This window comes from Pleurodeles waltl, chromosome 9 (genome assembly GCF_031143425.1).
Source record: "Pleurodeles waltl isolate 20211129_DDA chromosome 9, aPleWal1.hap1.20221129, whole genome shotgun sequence".
NCBI lineage: Eukaryota > Metazoa > Chordata > Amphibia > Caudata > Salamandridae > Pleurodeles > Pleurodeles waltl.
This window is the reverse complement of record NC_090448.1, coordinates 550,965,467-550,983,323: the sequence shown is the minus strand read 5'-3', so window position 1 is coordinate 550,983,323 and position 17,857 is coordinate 550,965,467. Positions and strand designations below refer to the sequence as shown.

Sequence of the window (17,857 nt, the reverse complement as noted above, 5' to 3'; positions counted from 1 at the left end):
GGCTACAGAATAATCAAGTCAATAGTTTGTTATAGATGCAGATCTCAATCATTTAGGTAACAATCCTAGTTGTCCTGCTCGAGAGAAAAAAATCCAATAAGTGCAAGAAAATGGTTCATTTTATGAAAGTGTGCAAGAAAGGTGACACCGTTACAGTAAACTGTGTTCTGAATTTGGAAGAACAATGTGTGCAACTAATGAAGAGATTAATACAATGACAATCTTAACCGGTGGAGCTATGTAACAAAATATATGTGCACCTGATCGAAACAAACAACCAAAAGTGATAATGATACAGGGTTAATTGCTAGTAAGAATGGTCCATTTTGTAATGTCAAAATTGGCAATCAGGATCTTAGGCTAGTGGTGGACTCAAGTACACTTGTTACTATGTTATCTGGACAATCTTTTAACTTTCAATTTGTGTAAAAGTTTACTCAGAAAAACAGCTATTAGGGCTAATGCTTAAAGCGAATCAAAGATTGAAACAATTGTATTTTTTTTTTTTTTTTTTTTTAAAGATTTATAGCAATTTTCAGGCATGCCAATTTTTACAGAGATGTTATGGGCTGGATTGATCAAGGAAGACTAGGCTTTGTTTTAAGGCCATGCACACTATTCCAGTCTTGTTGATTGAGTCTAGTAATGATGGTATCAATCACATTTTAGCAAATTTCCTCACAGTTTTTTTCTGAAGGTACTGATACAGTTCAGGGAGCACAAAATAGTATTATAGAAAGATGTCATTCCAGTTAAACAAAGTGAGAGAAGTCCCTCGATCTGTGAGAGGAGAGTTAAAAAAGCATCTTGCTCAGTTGTGCAAAGATAAAATCACTGAGCCAATTAATGCAGCAGAGTGGCTCAGAGCCGTAGTCTTAGCAACAAAAAAAAGGGGGGCAGATACACATGTGCAGATTTGACAGCACTCAACATGAATACTGTAGCAGAGGGTTGCTTCTTACCTAAAGTTAATGAACTATTGTTTAATTTGGAAAGTGACACATTTTTCAGTAACATCGACCTTAAAGTGGCATATGACAAGGTGCCACTAAAAGCTGACTCACAAAGTTTGACTTCAGTTATTACTCCGTTCGGAGCCTATTAATATCTATGAGTGCCATTTGGTTTAGTGTCAGTGGCAAGCATATTTAAAAAAACTCATGTTCAATTTATTTAAGAATGTACCTTGCATGTTAGCTTTTCAGGATAGCCTTATTTTTGCAAAGAATGTTCAGGAACAGAATAGTACTTTTGATAAAGTGCTTAGTATTCCAAGTAAAAATGGTATGACTGTTTTCAGAGACAAATGCAAGTTTTAACTAAGAGTGCAGAATACCTTGGTCACTGTATAACAGCAGAAGGGGTTAAACCCAAGGGGGAATGTTATTAAAGTGTTAACAGAAGTGCCTCCCCTTTGCAATAAAGGTGAAATAAAATACTTTGTGATATAGAGTGAATATTACTCAAGGTTCCTAAGTGGGTAAACTATCCTCATACAAACTCTTAAACTGCTCAGGAAAAAAGAGAAATTTAATTTGGGGACTGACAAAAAAAATTGATTTAGAGAGTAAAGATATACTGACCAAGGATCCTGCATTGAAGTCATATCGGAGGTTATCAGTGTTTAATAACAGTAAATGCCAGTGAGGTTGGTCTTAGTGCAGTTTTGTGCCAGTAAATAGACGATACTGAGGTCACCACTGCCTTTGCATCCAGTGTGTTATCTGAAGTTGAAAGTAAATATAGTAACACAGAAAGAAATGTACTTGCCTGCGCATGGGCCACAGAAAAAAATCAAGACATATGTATTGGGCACACGTTTCATATTATGTACAGATCACAAACCTTTAATTCCTCTGTTAGAAGATAAAAGGTACTTCATCAGCATCCTCAAGATTGATAAAAATCCTGTCAAGTCTGCAAGAGTACAATTTTCGAACAAGCTATATACTTGGATCTACTAATGCCAGTGCCAATACGTCTTGTCCGAACTGTACCACTAGAAGTGAAAGGCACTCTAGAAAACCTGGTTATTTACAGGATTTCAACGTGTAATAGAATTGTATTTTACTTTGTTTTTCTTCTTTTGTTATTTTAAAGGGGGAAGGTGTGGCATTCTGTCATGACATTCTGTCATCCTAATATTATTCAGTAGTTTACAGCGATACTGTGCTATGTTCTTTTATTCGCAATGTTCTACGTATTGAGGATGAGCGCCTTAAAAGGCTGGTTCTTAGTTCTGCATTCTGGCCCTAGAAGGTGGTTGCCTTGTAAGGCAGTCCGTGGAACTAGAAGCACGCTGGTCGATGTGCTCCTGCATTTGTGCCTACAACTTAAACAAAGAAGACTTTTATCGCACATTCGGACTGGATTCATCATCTTTCAACTACAATACTGTTCTTCCGTACACTGTCAATGTTCACTCCTAATATCGGAATACTATATCAACTTAACTTGCGTATGTAGAGTGCTCTAATGTTAATACAGACTATATGAGTGCTACAGAAAACACTAAAACAGACAACTGGAACACAAAGTGTCCACCAGTAATGCGTGCCCTGGAGCTAGTAGCAATAGTAGTAGTGAACGTTCAAATATCAATTCGGTGAGGTTATTCCTTTGCAAACTCGGCTGAAGAGTAATAGTACTAAGTGCAAGTAGAAAAACATATGTAATAGAGGTAAAATCATTACTTCTACATGTACGCACATTATAAAATGTTTAACTCCTAAGACAGTATGACTCAATTTTTTGAAGCCTCTTTTTTGCCCCCAAAAGGATTCTCTGATTTTTAAAAGCAACTATTAAAACAATTTTAAAATCTCCGGTCATCAAATGGCAAAGACTGACTTTACAACAGAATTTTCTACTAGCCCAGAGCCAAATGTATTATAAGAGGGAGGAGAGATGTTCAACAACGTCAATGGCATAGCAGGAGTGCCGATGGCTGTTAATGCAAGCAAAGAAAATGCACCACTTGCTTCTTGGATGGCAATAAAAGATAGACATAATTTGGGTAATGGCACCTCACACGTACTAGCACCCCACTACTAAGCCTGCTGTAATAATAATAGTGGCACCCGTTTATGGGTCCTCCGAGTCCCTCATGCCGCCTTAGCCCTCGTTCTGCCTGAAATCTATCCCTCTCTCCTCAACTACATTCTCTTTCACTTTCTCACATACCTACCCACTTCCACTGACTTTCCCACCCCACTAATTTGTCCTTATGTCTTCCCCACCACCCCCTATTTCCTTCTCTTCTCTCTGCCCTACTTGGCCTTCACTTTAATACTTTTCAACTATTCCTTCCGTCCTCTCTTTCTACATCTTTCCCTCAATATCCCTTTAGTCTGCCTCTCCTTTCATTTCTTGCACATTTATAGCAAGACTGCACTTCTCTCACCCAGTCATCTCCTTGACCTCCTTCATTCCAGTTTCCTCAATTCTGCAAGCAGTTTCTTCTTCCAGTTCTTTTTTGCTTTTTTCCTTTTTATCATCTTTGCCCTTTCTCTCACATTTTCCTCTATTTGCTACATTTGAGCCTTCTCTTTTCTCCCGTGATCCTGTCCGTTATCATTACCCAATCTCTCACTCCATAGCTGATCTTTAAGGTCCACTCCATTTCTGCCACATTTTATTTTCTACACTCTTCTGTCACCCCTAGATCTGCCTCACTCTCTCCCTTCCCATATTTCTTTCATTTATTTCTGCCCATCCTATCCGTGCTATGCCTTCTTTTTCCATTCTGTCCTTTTTAATTTTCTTTCCCCTTCCATCACTTTTCTCCTCCCATCTGGATCCACTGTTTTTCTGCCCTCCCATACTTCACAGTATTTTTAACCTGATTTCTATTCTTATCTTTTCTTCTCCATCCATCTCTCTTTACTATGTCCTTATGGTTTTTATTTTTCTCTTGTCAGTCTTTCTCCCCCACCTCCTCCATTGCTTCCCTCTATTTCTTTCTACGTAGTCAAATATCCCATTCTCCCTTTCTCTTTCGATTCCAAATCTCCTTCTGCTTCACTATAGTCTCTTTTCTGGGTTTAGATCAGTTTTGTTCTCTGTGAAAATCTTCATGTAGCCCCCAGAGAAGTATCAGCTCCTAGTCAGGCCACAGGGAGGTATTCTAGAAAATATCTTCAAGAAGGCGATCAGCCTGTAAATACAATGCAGCTGGTTTAGAGCATGCTGGCTCTCTCATATCTCTGTTCAGAGTGCCACATCACCAGCCGCATTACATATAGCTACACCACTGAGGACTGTGCACTTCTCTGAGAAGGTAGACACGAAAGCACTAAATAGGCACACGAGTGGAAAGACCTGTCAATCAACAATGAAGCTCTGATGAAGCATAAACAACGTAGCAATGTGAGATGCAGAGCACTACCAGATAGCTCACTTCCTTGGTAGAAGCCAGGCTCCATGCGATAACTGTGCTGAAGCCAAGGGTTGTATCAAATCTTGTTCCACCGACTAAAGATCCCGCAGTGCGGCCACGGTTTTCTTCACGAGCCAGAACGGTCTCCTTTTGGGACCAGTTAAAAGAAACCTAATCCACATCACAGGACACCCTTGTATCAAACAACAAGCTGGATCAGCAGTTAGAACAGGCTGATGGCCGAAAGTGGTGTTTGTTTCATGTTTTTAATAATGCCAAATGTATGACCGCAATATAAGAAAAAAATATACACAAAGTTCACACTGTTTACTAAACAATCATCTCTAACTGCCTTGCATACTCAATAACTTGTTTGGCGAGCTCTGTCGATGGAATAGTGGCATCTTCCGGCTTTTGCTGTTGGGTAGTGAAGCTGTAGTAACCGTTTGGGTCTAAAATCCAACCACGCTGGAAAATAAATAAACTTTGATAAAACAAGAGAAAATCTCAGAAATATTACATGAGCATTTCAGACAAAGTAAGGTAACAAGGTACATTTATTTGTAATCGGTTTTACATAAACTGATCAAGAAAACGATATCGTCATTACTACAGTGTGATGAGATATAGCTGGTGGACAAACCGTACAAAACCTTCCCCACGTCCAGTTTCATTTAAAGGAACATCTGTTATGAAACCAATCCCACAGGAACAGGGTAGTTAATGCACAATGCAAGAGCAGAAAACCATGTTAATGAGCGTAGATGGCATGTCAACAAGCTCTCCAAAATGCCAATTTGTAGTTCTGAGGGAGGCTCCTAACTGCAGATTCCTCACCTTAAGAATATCCACAGGTGCCACACTGGATCTGGAAGATTAATAGCATTGCTCTACCATCCCAGTAGGTGGTACCATATAGCTCTGCACTTAGTTCTGCCCCGAAGTGACAAAGAACCTCACATAAGAAAATTCCCTGTGCGTCATTGAAATTGTTTTTCAGCGCCTTTAAACACAGATCCAAACTTCACTCCATCTTTTTGCTCTGTCGGCTGATCTCCCAAAACAACAGAGTTTGAACCGTGTAGAGACTGCTGCAAACAAATATCTGTGAAAGATCCCTTTGAGGTAAGCCTCTGATTGTTGGGTTTGGGGCACAACTCCAAGACCTGCAAGGAGTGTCCCCTTATGAATTTGAAAGTGCTCCAGAAATATGAAGCAAAGCACTACATTGTCAAACACCTAGGAAAGTCACAGATTTCTGGATCGATGTTGAGAACGCAGACAAATCACCAATCTTGGGACCATTCTTGAGACATGTCCTCATCGCAGTACAAGTCTTCCGGTACGTTGAACTGGACTCATAAAAAGGCGAAGCCTTATTTGTTCAAGCCCCACCACACACAGCTTGAGAAGTCCCATGAACACCTCTGCCAGGCCACCACCCAGGCACAACAGGTCCAGATGAACCAAGAGATTCTGACATGATCAGCAACATTATAACAGATTGAGGAATTTATAGAGGCTATGTTGTGAATCTTTGGCAAGCTTACAGCTCCCTTTTGCGCACCTTTGGGCTTCAAGAATCCACAGAGGCCTCCACTCAGGTTACCGCTGGCAGGTCTGCAGTCAGTACAGTCTATGCCTTCCCAACCAGCCTTGGGTTCCACCCAGATATTAGGGCAGACTTTCAATCTGGCGCCAAAAGAAACACTAGTCTCTTGGAGATCACCGCTAGCACCAGGGTACGACCATCTCCCACTAGTTCTATTTGACTTTGAGCCCAATTTGTCCTGACCCTAACCGCAGTTGCATACCAAAGCTGCTCCATCACACCCGGTGCCAGTTTAGTCCTACTCGGACAGAAGCATGCCTTCACCTCGGAGCCTTGATCATTCTAAATTTTCAGTTCTACTCTGATCGGGGCCAATAGGCTTTTGAAGAGGACAGTGGAGATGATGGGGATTATTTAACCCCACACTACGATGATGGCAATCTATACATGGATTTGCAAGATGTCAGTGGGTTGGCTACTTCACTGAACCCTGGAGTGTGTTCTCTCCCTGGACCATCAAAGGAAGACAATTTTCCCTTTGTTTTGGTGGTAAGACACAAAGCTGGGGTATTAGACTTACAGCTGCTATTTGTGGAATTTAAGAGCAACATGTTACAAAAGTTTTGCACTCGGAGCAGACATCTTCTGAACCTTTACTACCCTTCATTAAAGCCCCGACTGATGTCTTAATGGCCACCCAGTCCAAGTCTTGTTACTGTCCACGAGTGAACAGGCAGCTAGCAAGTCACCACAGGCCTAACCAGGCAACTCCTACTTCTTGATGCAGCACATCACACCAGAAAAGTCTGGTGGCTCAGGCTTCCACCAGCAGGGTGAACTCTATTATATTCACCACCCCCCCTTAGGAGTAGAGTCAAAGAGAAGTGACGTTATATGTGGCAGGGATGTTGTCATTGGCATGTCAATGACAGCTGTTTTCTAAGGACATATCCCTACACTTTACCCGACTTGGTTAGAGAGATTTGCCAGCTGTCCCATGGGAATTTCGGGTGAACCTAGCTCAAACAATCAAGGATGGTCCGGATGTGACCAAATACATTATCTATTAAAGACTGTATACTACTGACTGCTTGGTAAAAGCAGTCATCACTAGGGTAGGGCTTCCGCACACTTGGATACGAGCCACAGCCTTTACTGGTGACGTGCAAATCTTATTGATGGCTGCGCATTCGGGGGATCGCTCCAGTCTGGCAAAAAGGCAGATTCCATGCTGGAACACTTCAAAGAGAGCAGGGCTACAGTGCGTTCTTTAAGCCATTCTGCTCTGGCTATAAAGTGCCTTTAGCATTTTTTCCCTTTTGAGGCAACACCTAATGTTTGGCAAACCAGCAACACCAGGCTCACCACCACAACAGGAAACCCAGTCCTTTTGGGGGTAATTAAGCAGATAAGTTCAGTCTACAAGGGAAAGCAAAGTTCCTTGTTCCCTGCCCCTTTGGAATCAGCTTCCAAGCCACTTCAGCTTGTCCTTAGTGGCAGAGGACCACCCCATGGGAGGCTGGATCAGGCATTTTCTCCACGGGTGGCAAGATATATTATCAGACAGGTATGTTCTCCAGATCGTTCATCTGGGCTATGCCCTGCCCTGCCCTGCAAATATACCAGCATAAGACCCCATCGCCCTCCCCACAAAGAGGTGACAGACGGTGGAGTTCAGAGGACTCTGGTCTCTATAGAGATCCAACTCAGTATCCACTTGCTCAAGTTGTAGACCAGTCGCCAGGCAGTGAAAGCCTTCTTCCCATTCATTAAAGGGAGCCTTGTGCAGGTTCCTACGGACAATACCACAGCCATGTGGAAATGCAACAAGCAGGGCAGGGCAGGGTCCTGTACCAGGAGGAACTTTGTCTCTGGAGGCAGCCAGATGGAGCACCAGGGTGTTTTCCTCATCGAGGACCACCTGGTGGGATCTCTGAATGCCTGGTTGGATGAACTCTGCTGGTAGGGGCTGGCAGATCACTGTGACCAAAGAATTTACCAAACCCAGCACTGACACCACTGTCATTCCTCCCCACCCCCACCATCCCAAGCTCTCTGCGACAACCATGCACTGCAAGATCTCTGATATCTAAGACAGCTTCCCCACACAGGATCCACCATCCCCACCCACAACCACTGCACCAAAAGGTTCCGGATCCCACCCGACCCTCACCAATTGGACCACTCTCACCACCGATGATACCCTACGGATCATGAAGACCATCCACCCGGAGCCCCCTCGGACTCCTGCCCCCACATCTTCAACCGAGCCAGCGACACAATCGCCCCGAGCTCCGCCCCACCATCTGCTCCATCAAGAACGCCACCTTCCCTGAAGACTGGAAACACGCAGAGTTCAGCCCCCTGCTGACAAAACCCTCTGCAGACCCAACAGACCTCAAGAACTACAGACCCATCACTCTGCTCCCTTTCCTGACTAAAGTCATCGAGAAGGCTGTCCACGCCCAACCCACCAAATTCATAGAGACCAACCACATCCTGTACCCCTCCCAATCCGGCAGCAGAAGCAACCACAGTACTTAGACTGCTCACTTTGCTGCAACAGACAACATCCGCAATCTCCTCTACTGAGGTGAAACTGCACCCCTCATCCTCCTGGACCTCTTGGTCGCTTCTGACACTTCACTCACCACGCCCTATGTTCAAAATTCCATGACGCCGGCATCCGCGGCAAAGCCCTGGAATGGATCCTCTCCTTACTCACCGACCGAACCCAAAGAGTCAGGCTCTCACCGTTCACATTCTAACCTACAGAGATCAGCTGTGGCACCTACCTAGGGGTCCTCCCTGTGCCCCACCCTCTTCAACATCTACATGGCCCCACTAGCAGATATCGTCAGAAACCATAGACTCAACATCGTACCACAACCAGCGGCAGATGCTTCTCCCACCTCGCTGCCAAAACCTGGAACTCCATCCCCGACAACCTAAGTATGACCTAGGACCTCCTGACCTTCAGGAAGCGCCTCAAGACCTGGATCTTTGAGCAGTAGCACCCCCCCCACCCAAGTGCCTTGAGACCCTTCCAGGTGAGTAGCGCACTCAACAAATTTACTGATTGATTCAACAAACATTGTCTCCTGCACTGACGACACTCAGCTGACAAACCTACAGTCATGAAGAGCAACTTCCACAGTGGGATGAAGGCAGTCGCTGCCTAGATAAAAAAGAGCTGCCTCAAGCTCAACTCCAACAAGACAGAAAAACACATTTTTGGGCACCACTCCCTTCGCCTGGGGCAAGCCCTGGTCGCCCACAGATCTCAGGCCCCCCACCAATCTCCACACACACATACATACATACCAACCACGCTTGTAACCTCGGCATCATCCTCAACTCCTCGCTCTATGAACCACCAAGTCAACACCGTTTTGTCCTCCTGCTTCTACATGCCCCACATGCACCAAAAGATTTGCAAGTGGACCCCTGTGGAGTCCAGAAGAACAGTCACCCAGGCGCTAGACAGCAGCAAACTCTACTATGGCAATGCACTCTACGCCAGCACCTCCCAGAAGCTGCAAAGACTTATCCTGGACATTCCTCGCCGCAGCCACATCAACAGGTACCTGAGAAACCTCCACTGGCTCCAGATCAACAAAAGAATCACCTTCAAGCTTCTCATGTATTCCTAAAAGGCCCTCCACAACATCAGACCTCAACCACCACCTTACCTTCCGACATGCCCACCAGACAACTCTGTTCCGCTCACCTGGCCCTGACCATCATTCCACGGATCCGCAAGACCACAGCCAGAGGAAGATCCTTCTCCTACCTCGCTGCTAAGACCTGGAACTCTTTTCCTCTCCATCTCAGGTAACCCCCCTCCTCCCCAGAGCCTTCAGACCTGAACGGGTGATAAGTCACCCTCTATAAGAATCCTGATTGATTACGAATGGCAGTTAGATCCTGAGGAATGAACAGGGCATCTTCCAACAATGAGGAGTACCCTGACTAGATCTTTTCACCACAGTCAGAATGTGCCGAGACACAACTCTGTATGCTGGAGTGTCCATGAAGTCTCTCTCTCTCTTGGACACACTCCGAAGATAAAGGAGTATGGGACATCCGTACACTTTCCGCCACTACCTCACCGGGAGCAGGAGCATCTGCCCTCAGATCAGCCTACTGTGTGAGAGGCTTTCCTGTTGCAGCAGCAGGAAAGAGTTCTGCAACAAAGCCTGCACAATCTGCCCTTCCAGGCATAGAGACAGAATGACGGCAGTTGACTATGTTTGATTTTCCTTCCAAAGTTGTGGACGTCATCATCACTGACATGCGTCTCTCTACGAAGGCAGTCAACACTGGGCTCTGGGACAAGTTCGAGGCCTGGTATGGGCACCTTCCATATGGACCAGTTACAATCCAAACTGTCAAATATTTTATTTGTTGCATCTCTGGTCCAGCAAGGTCTTGCAGTGGGCATTAATAAAGATTATCATTTGGCTCTTTCAGCCTTTCTGTGTTTGCTGATCAGACACCCTTGTTCAAAACAACTGTTGTGAAGAGGTTTATAAAAGGTGTGACATACTTTTCCTTCAAAACATTTTGTGATGCCACAGTGGGATCACAATTTGGTTCTCATTTTCCCCATGTGCATGCCTTTCGAACCAATGCATAGCTGCGGACTATGTGTCCTGATTCTTAAGACTGTATTCCTGGTGACTATAACTTCAGTAAGTCGTGTGAGTAAACTTCATACTCTCTCGGTTCAGCCGTCTTACACCGCCCTTTTTCCCCACATAAGGTGTTGTTGAGGACCATAGAGACCTTTTTGCCAAAGGTTGTGACTTCTTTCATTGGGCTATCAATCACGCTCGCAACATTCTTTCCTCTGCCTCACTCTTCAAAAGAGAGGGAGAGGCTTCATCGGCTGGACTACAAGAGACTTGACCTTTGAAATTGATCACACCAAAGACCATGGGGTAGCCAATCAGCTTTTTGGGAGGATCCGGAGCACAGAGAGGCAAAGCAGACCTGAAAGGGACTCTGTCAAGGTGGACAGTCCTCTGCATTAAGATCTGCTAAGCAATGGCCAAGAAGCAGCCAAGGCTGCTACTACACACTGGCACAAGGAGTCCCTGTGTTCTTGAATATGTGCCATGCCGTGACGTGGGCATCTCTGCATACGTTTACAAAACACTACTGCCTTGACAGCCAGGTCACGGCAGTAGTGACCAGACTTTGTCCATTCGGTCCTGCAGGGCTTTTTGATCTGAGCCATTACACATGTCCACCTTCTTTAAAGGTACTTCTTTGGGTAACTATTCTAAAGGTGAGGAATCTGCACTTAAAAGTATTCATTCAAAGAACAAATTGAACAAGTTACTTCTCTTCGTTAATGCTCTTTTTGGTAGAGGCGCAACCTACCAAAGATCCGCCTTTTGAATAGTCCCAGGAATCAGACTGGATCCAAAGACCTTTCAGCAGTATCTCTGTAAATGGCTCTGTGTGGCTCCGCACTGACACCGTTCCACTGTGGAAATTATATGAGGTGCCTTTATAGGCATCACTCCTGCAAGCTCTCAATTGTTTTTGAGACTGTCTGTGCTCCCTGTCGCAGAGCCCCAAATTGCAAATTGGTAGATAGTGTGCAGATTCACAGAACAGAGTTCTTATTAATGGATAGAGTTCAATCACAGAACAGGAGGGAGGGGTTGGTGAGAAATCTGTGGCTAGATACAGTCTCTACAAGAATGAGCGTTACCAAAGGTAAGTGACTTGTTATCTGAAAGAGACTTCTAGCCACTGATTCCTCACCTTTTGAATAGATATCAAAGCAGTACCTGTTTAGAGGTGGGTCTGTGAATTTACTCAAACTAGAAGCTCCTGCATGGTGAGCGGGCAAACTGCCCCTCTCAGTGAACCTCCCTGTCTAGGCAACAGTACATGGTGAACTTATGGAGGGATGCCACATAGATGGAGTCCCTGTCCTGGACATCTGGCAGGCGACTGCCAACACAGAGGTAGCAACTTTGACCCTGGTGGAATGAGCATGCTTCTGGAGTCTGCTTTATGCCAAATCCATAGCAGATCTTAACGCAGAGCACAATCCAGCGGCAGATAGCTCTCTTCTGCTCAGCTTTGCCCATTTCCCCTCCAGAGCATTCCACAGAGAACAGATACTGAACTTGGTGGTCTTTGATACAATCTATGTAGAGGTTCTGAGCTTTCTTGGGGTCCAAGCAACGGAGTATCTGCTCATTAAAGGGGTGAGACGGAGTGTAAAATGCAGGCATGTTCATGATTTGACCGACGAGGAATGGCATAACAACTGTTGGCAGGAAGGATGCCCAAGTCAGTAGAACCAGTTGTCTGGGAAGATGGACAAAGCCTGAACTTCACTCAAATGGGAAGTTGAATTGATGGCGATGAGGAACAGTCTTCATAGTAAGGAGCCGTAGAGAACAGCTGTGAAACGGCTCAAACAGAGTGTACATGAGATAAATCAGGACCAGATTAAGGTCCCAATGGGGCTTAACAAAGTGAGCAGGGAAAACATATGTTGTAGCATCACAAAGGGTGAATTAAACAATGAGGGCTGATCTGGCAACCATAGGAAGGCCAAAAGGGCTGAAAGATAATTAACTGTGCTCAAAGCCTTGCTGGTCAAAAAACAGGACAAATAATAGAACACCAGGTATCTTGGCCCTGAAGGGGTGCCCCTCACCAAGCCACAAATTTCTCCCAACAACAGGTGTATGTAGTTTCAATCGTGCGATGCCTGGCTGCCAAGATTATATCAACAACCTGCAGAGAAAGGTCGAAGGTATTCAGCTGTCACCACTTAATCTACAAGCATGAAGGTGGAGATTGCGAAGACTTGGATAAAGAAACCTGCCCTGTTGTTGCGACAGCAAGTCCTCTCATGAGGCCAGCCTGATTTGAGGACATGTGCTCAAACCAAGGAGCTCTGGGTACCGTAGTCTCCGTTACCCATCACTTAGGATTATTTGGGCCTAGTTGGCCTGATCTTTTTGAGCACTTTGAGCTGGAGTGGTATCAGCAGAAAGTCACAAAGGAGTCCAGAGCTTCTTTCAAGGCGGAACGAGTCTCCACGAGAGACAGCTTAGACACTCCAACATGCAGAAGTGCTGAAACAGAATTCTCAGCGTTGGCAAACAGATCAAGCCAAGCATCTCCGCATTTGTCGAAGAGACGTTGTGCCATCTCTGGTTGTAACTGACACTCATGGTTCGCTAGGCACCAACGACTGAGCTCATCCATCCTGATGTTCAAGGGCCCTGGCAAGTGGTTCACAATCAGCATAATCCCTCTGCAGTCCAACCATTACCACAAGTGCAAGGCCTCCTGGTACAGAATCCATTACTCTACCTGTCCTGTTCATTGCAGTAACAAATAGCGGTGGTGTTGCCCATGACCACCTTTGCCATCCTTCTCTGGATGGACAGAAGAAAGGCTTTCAACGCCGAGCGAATGGCCCTCAGCCCCAGAAGGCTGATGTGAAGCCAGGACTCTGCCAGGGACCAGAGGCCTCTGATCTCCACCTCTGCCAAATGGGTACCCCAACCCAGAAACCATGCATTTGTCAGAAAAAGGGGTCTCCCATTAACACAACTGCGTTCCAGCAACCTCCACTGCAGATCTTTTGCTGTTTCCTCCGAAATCTGAACATGGTCGAAGAATCCCTTGATGTTGGGCCCAATGGGACTTAAAATCCCACTACGTGTCTGTATAAGCCACCTGGTGTACTCTACCAGCAGGATGCCATCTGTCCCAGCAGCCTCAAAGTGCATCTCACTCGAACCCAGGAACCAGTCTGATAGATCAGGATCATGGCCTGAATATCCTGGACTGTCCTCCCTGGGAAAAAGACTCCAATCCAAAACATGTCTCGAATAACTCAGATGAAGGGAATCATCTGAAAATGAGTCAGGTGCGAATCCTGTACATTGACAGAGAAGTCTGGAGGTGGTTGCCTGGGTCGAGCCCACCTTCTACAGCCACCACTGCGGTCGAGGAAGACTGGCACTCTTGACCTCCAGAATGTGTGCGACCACCATCACTATCCGTTTCATGAGCAAGAGGGGAGATATTTAGACCAAAGGGGAGCACAGTGAGGTGAAAATGCCCCTGCCCCACCATGTACCACAGGTAGCACCAATGCGCTGGCAGGACAGGTATATAGAAATGGCTGGTCCAACCTCACCATTCATTCTCGAGGGTCAGACAAGTCCTGGGCCAGGGTGAACATTCTGAATTTCCAGAGATCTTCAACTAGTAGACAGGCTGCAGATCGCTTTAGCAGCACCTACACAAATCTCGCCTCTCTACAATGCTTTTGGGGTGCAATGAGTCATATTCCATAAGAAGCTGCGTCATAGACAGGACCTCGTGCACTCACTGACAGAATCTATCAACAACATATGCTGATGACATTTTAAACAAGGTTTAAACCATGATGAATTAGATGGAGAAATTTGGTACCAAAAATAAGATATTTTACAAAAATTGGGCATAACAAGAGTCGAATAAAGGATAACGCCACATCTAACTCTGTTATGGCATGGAAAATAATGAAGTACTACCGCCAGTGCTTGTGACCCCATCACATAAGACATAGGATGTCAGCATCTATGGAACCTTGCAGACCTAAAGGTGGGGACAAACAGTGGCTCCAGGTGTAAATGAAGTACTGTTTCAACCAGGAAGTTGGATCCAGCCGGATGGGTGAGAATGTTAAGATAGAGTATGTAGAAAGGAGCATCTTGTTTTCATGATCAGAATTAAAGTGATTTGGCAATCAACTGGAAAACAGTTGGAAGACCATGTCCCCACCAATGTACATTTCGTAAATGAAAACATCAGAGACTAAATTCAAAGATGTGTAGTGAGAAAAAAAACTATTCAATACATAGAGTAATTGCTGTGAAAATACTGAACTATAAGGCACAAACTCCGATTGAGTACCTTAAATAATATGTAGCACTAACATGAACCGCAGAGTAATAAATACAAAAAACACCCAGTATGTTCCTTTATACGCCACAATTTGCCCAACGCAGTAGAGCTTTGGTGTATATGTGGAGCAGCTTATATGATAATCTAGTTCAAATATGGTGCTTTTCTGGGGGCTAGGTGTGGCAAGCACATGTAAAGCAATAAAAAAAAAAAAAAGATTTTTAGGAGTATTTTCCAACAACCATGGATCACCCTTGAACAAATAAGCTTACTTGTCTCCCCTTACCATCAGTGGAATAAAAACAACCATGTACCTTTTTAGCATATTCAGTCATCTTCTTGGGAGTATCAAAGAACAATACTCTGGTGGCTTCATTGAAGAGGATTTTCTCATAGGCCTTCTCAATGCAGCCCGCAATTTCATCTCTGACGTCAAAAAGAAACAAACATGGTAGAAAATAAATGTAATGTCAACAAACCTAGGCAGGCTTGGAATTAAATAAAAATAGAGAGAACAATTCAAGGGGCTGACTGGTGGGAGAAAAGAAGCAATATCCTTTAAGCCAGGCTCCTCCAACGAGCAGCTTGGGAGGTACTGGTAAGCCCTCCAGCTCCATGTATGTAGTTCTCCTATGTGCACCCCAGCCTAATAAATTAGAGCCTTTGTCTTGGTTGAATAAACGTACGTATGCCAAAACCGTGTATTCAAGACAACAATGTGTGTATTTTCAGGCCACATAAGCTGATGTTTGGGGAAAAATGGCTGAAGTGCCAAAATATATCTTAAGCTGATTTGTGAGTGATAAATTGTCTGGGAAGATCTAATATTTTTATTTTTTTGCCAGGAGCATTGCAGCTGTCGCTGTTTTAGATTGCCCTTGTAGAGGCATTCCAAATTGACAAATGTTTTTCTTACATTACAGCTAGTAACCCTGCTTCATGCGCTGAGGTGATCACTGCTAGTAATCTTACATATGGTGACCAGTAATGTAAGCTATGCTAACGTGGTCACTATTACAACACTAATATATGTAGTACGGGATGATTTTCATTGAACATAAGTAGCACTTAATACACAAATGGGAGAGACTCATGCATTAAGCTCTAATTATCAAAGTGTGCCATATACGCACTTTTAGATATTTTTTTTCTTACACAAATCAAAGATTTTTACAGCCAGGAGTTAAGGGTTCAATACACACGCTCGGAGGCTGTTTTCGTAAAGAAATGTCGAATTTTGAGGTACACGAGATCTTTAGCATAACATTTTTTAATTTGTGCCTGCTTTTCCATTAACCTCTATCCTCATACCAAAACCCGGAACTGCTATGTGAGTGGAATTTAGACATCAGCCTTTCATTAGCCAAATCACTTTACTCACCCCAAATCTTTCACGCTGATCCTATGTCCTATCAAAGGGAACTGGGCTTCATGTGTTCATTGTACAAAGAAATCATAAGTAAAGAGTACACAAGTTAGCTGAGGAGCTTGGGAACTAACCTGATGGTGTCTAAAAGAATATCAATAAAGAACGTATAGCTTTCAGCCGGGATGTTTCCTTTTGCCAAGAAGACTTTGTTGTAACTGCCCTCCATCAAATACTGAAAGAAAGAAAATATAGAAAGCCTTACAAAAGTGCCAAATGAACTGCTTCCAAGCAGAAGCATAAAAGATCAGCTTTTGGTGCAAACTTGATTATTGCAGTAACAGAGGAATCTATTATTGATTTGCTTCTTCAGTGCAAAATATTTAAGTGCAAAATATTTAACACTGTATGTGCAACAATGTATATGGCACCTTTAAACTTGTCATGTTTATAAAACTAAATCATGCAATGTGAATGTATACAAAAAAGTAATGAGCTGCAGGGAACAGGGAGAAGAATTAAACCCAGTCTGTTATTATCTACATAGAATGGAACTGATATGTTTGCAGTACTTCAATAACGCGGCCCAGAAACAAGTTTTCTGGGCCCTTTTGCTTTAAAGACTTAGTCTGTGTGCCAATGAGAGACTGAAAACCTGGTGGAACGCAACCTCCAAGGTCCCACTGAGTATTATTTGAGTAGGGTGCGTACTAGCTAAAGATAAGTTCTGTGGGATTTACAAGGATAGTCATTGAATTTGAACCCCCTTTCACTATTAAGATACACTCAAGAACAACAGGGCAAAACGATAATATTTCCAAGATTTATTAAAATCCTATGCTAGTATACACAACATAAATATTAATTATTATGAAAATAAAAAATAAAAATACTGGCATTGATAGTTGTCACTCTGTAGAACAAAGGAAAATATTGTAACATTTTGGCAGTATATTGGGATATATCTACATCGATAACCCCAACCCTTCCCTTCCCTGGACTAAACAAGCGGATCTTAACAAAAGAGACCTACGCAAGTTTCATAGATGGCTTACACAAGAGTACCTTTTCTGAATCACAGAAGCAGTGTTCAGTAAGGAGACAGCTACTGTTCTCTGCACCTCGGAGACCATTGTGTCCTTGGGCATACAGTTAACCTCTCCGAGGACTAAATGGGCTTTTCCTGTAGATTCTGTAAAGAAAGGTGTTTATAGCTCCTTCATGACCCTCAGTCTGGAGTCCCTGGATCAAAGTTGTTTTTTCTCGAACAATGCTTTATTTCAGTTTATATACTCTGTCTGAACATTGTTGAACATTTTCAAAATGAACAATTAATAACGAAGCCCCTCTAGCCTTCAACGTACTAATAATCAGTGAAATGTGGTTTACTATTTAAACAATAACAGAAATTAAAATACTAATTTCTATGACGCCTTGGCCATTATTTAACCCTATAGGTGCGTGCGACACAAACACATCCTCCCTGGTGCGGGCCACGACCAGTGGCCGACGGCAGGGAAGGATTTTTTTTTAATGCTGGGAGAAGTGGAAGAACTTTCACGGCTCCCCCAACCCCCTCTCACCCATCTGTGACATCAGCGTGCCACAGATCCCCCTCAGA

The 17,857-nt window shown here is 44.0% G+C and overlaps 1 protein-coding gene across 1 annotated transcript in view; it reads right to left on the bottom strand.

Moving 5' to 3' along the window:
• Positions 1 to 4,625: 4,625 nt before the first annotated feature.
• The window catches only part of PSMD8 (proteasome 26S subunit, non-ATPase 8), a 79,312-nt gene continuing 66,080 nt past the window's right edge, over positions 4,626 to 17,857 (bottom strand). Inside the window, exons 5-7 of the mRNA XM_069207483.1 lie at positions 16,371 to 16,471; positions 15,185 to 15,296; positions 4,626 to 4,846 (exon numbers count right to left, since the gene is read on the bottom strand). Of these exons, the coding sequence (XP_069063584.1) occupies positions 4,709 to 4,846; positions 15,185 to 15,296; positions 16,371 to 16,471 (351 nt within the window). The 3' untranslated portion in view covers positions 4,626 to 4,708. The remainder of the gene's footprint in view (positions 4,847 to 15,184; positions 15,297 to 16,370; positions 16,472 to 17,857) is intronic.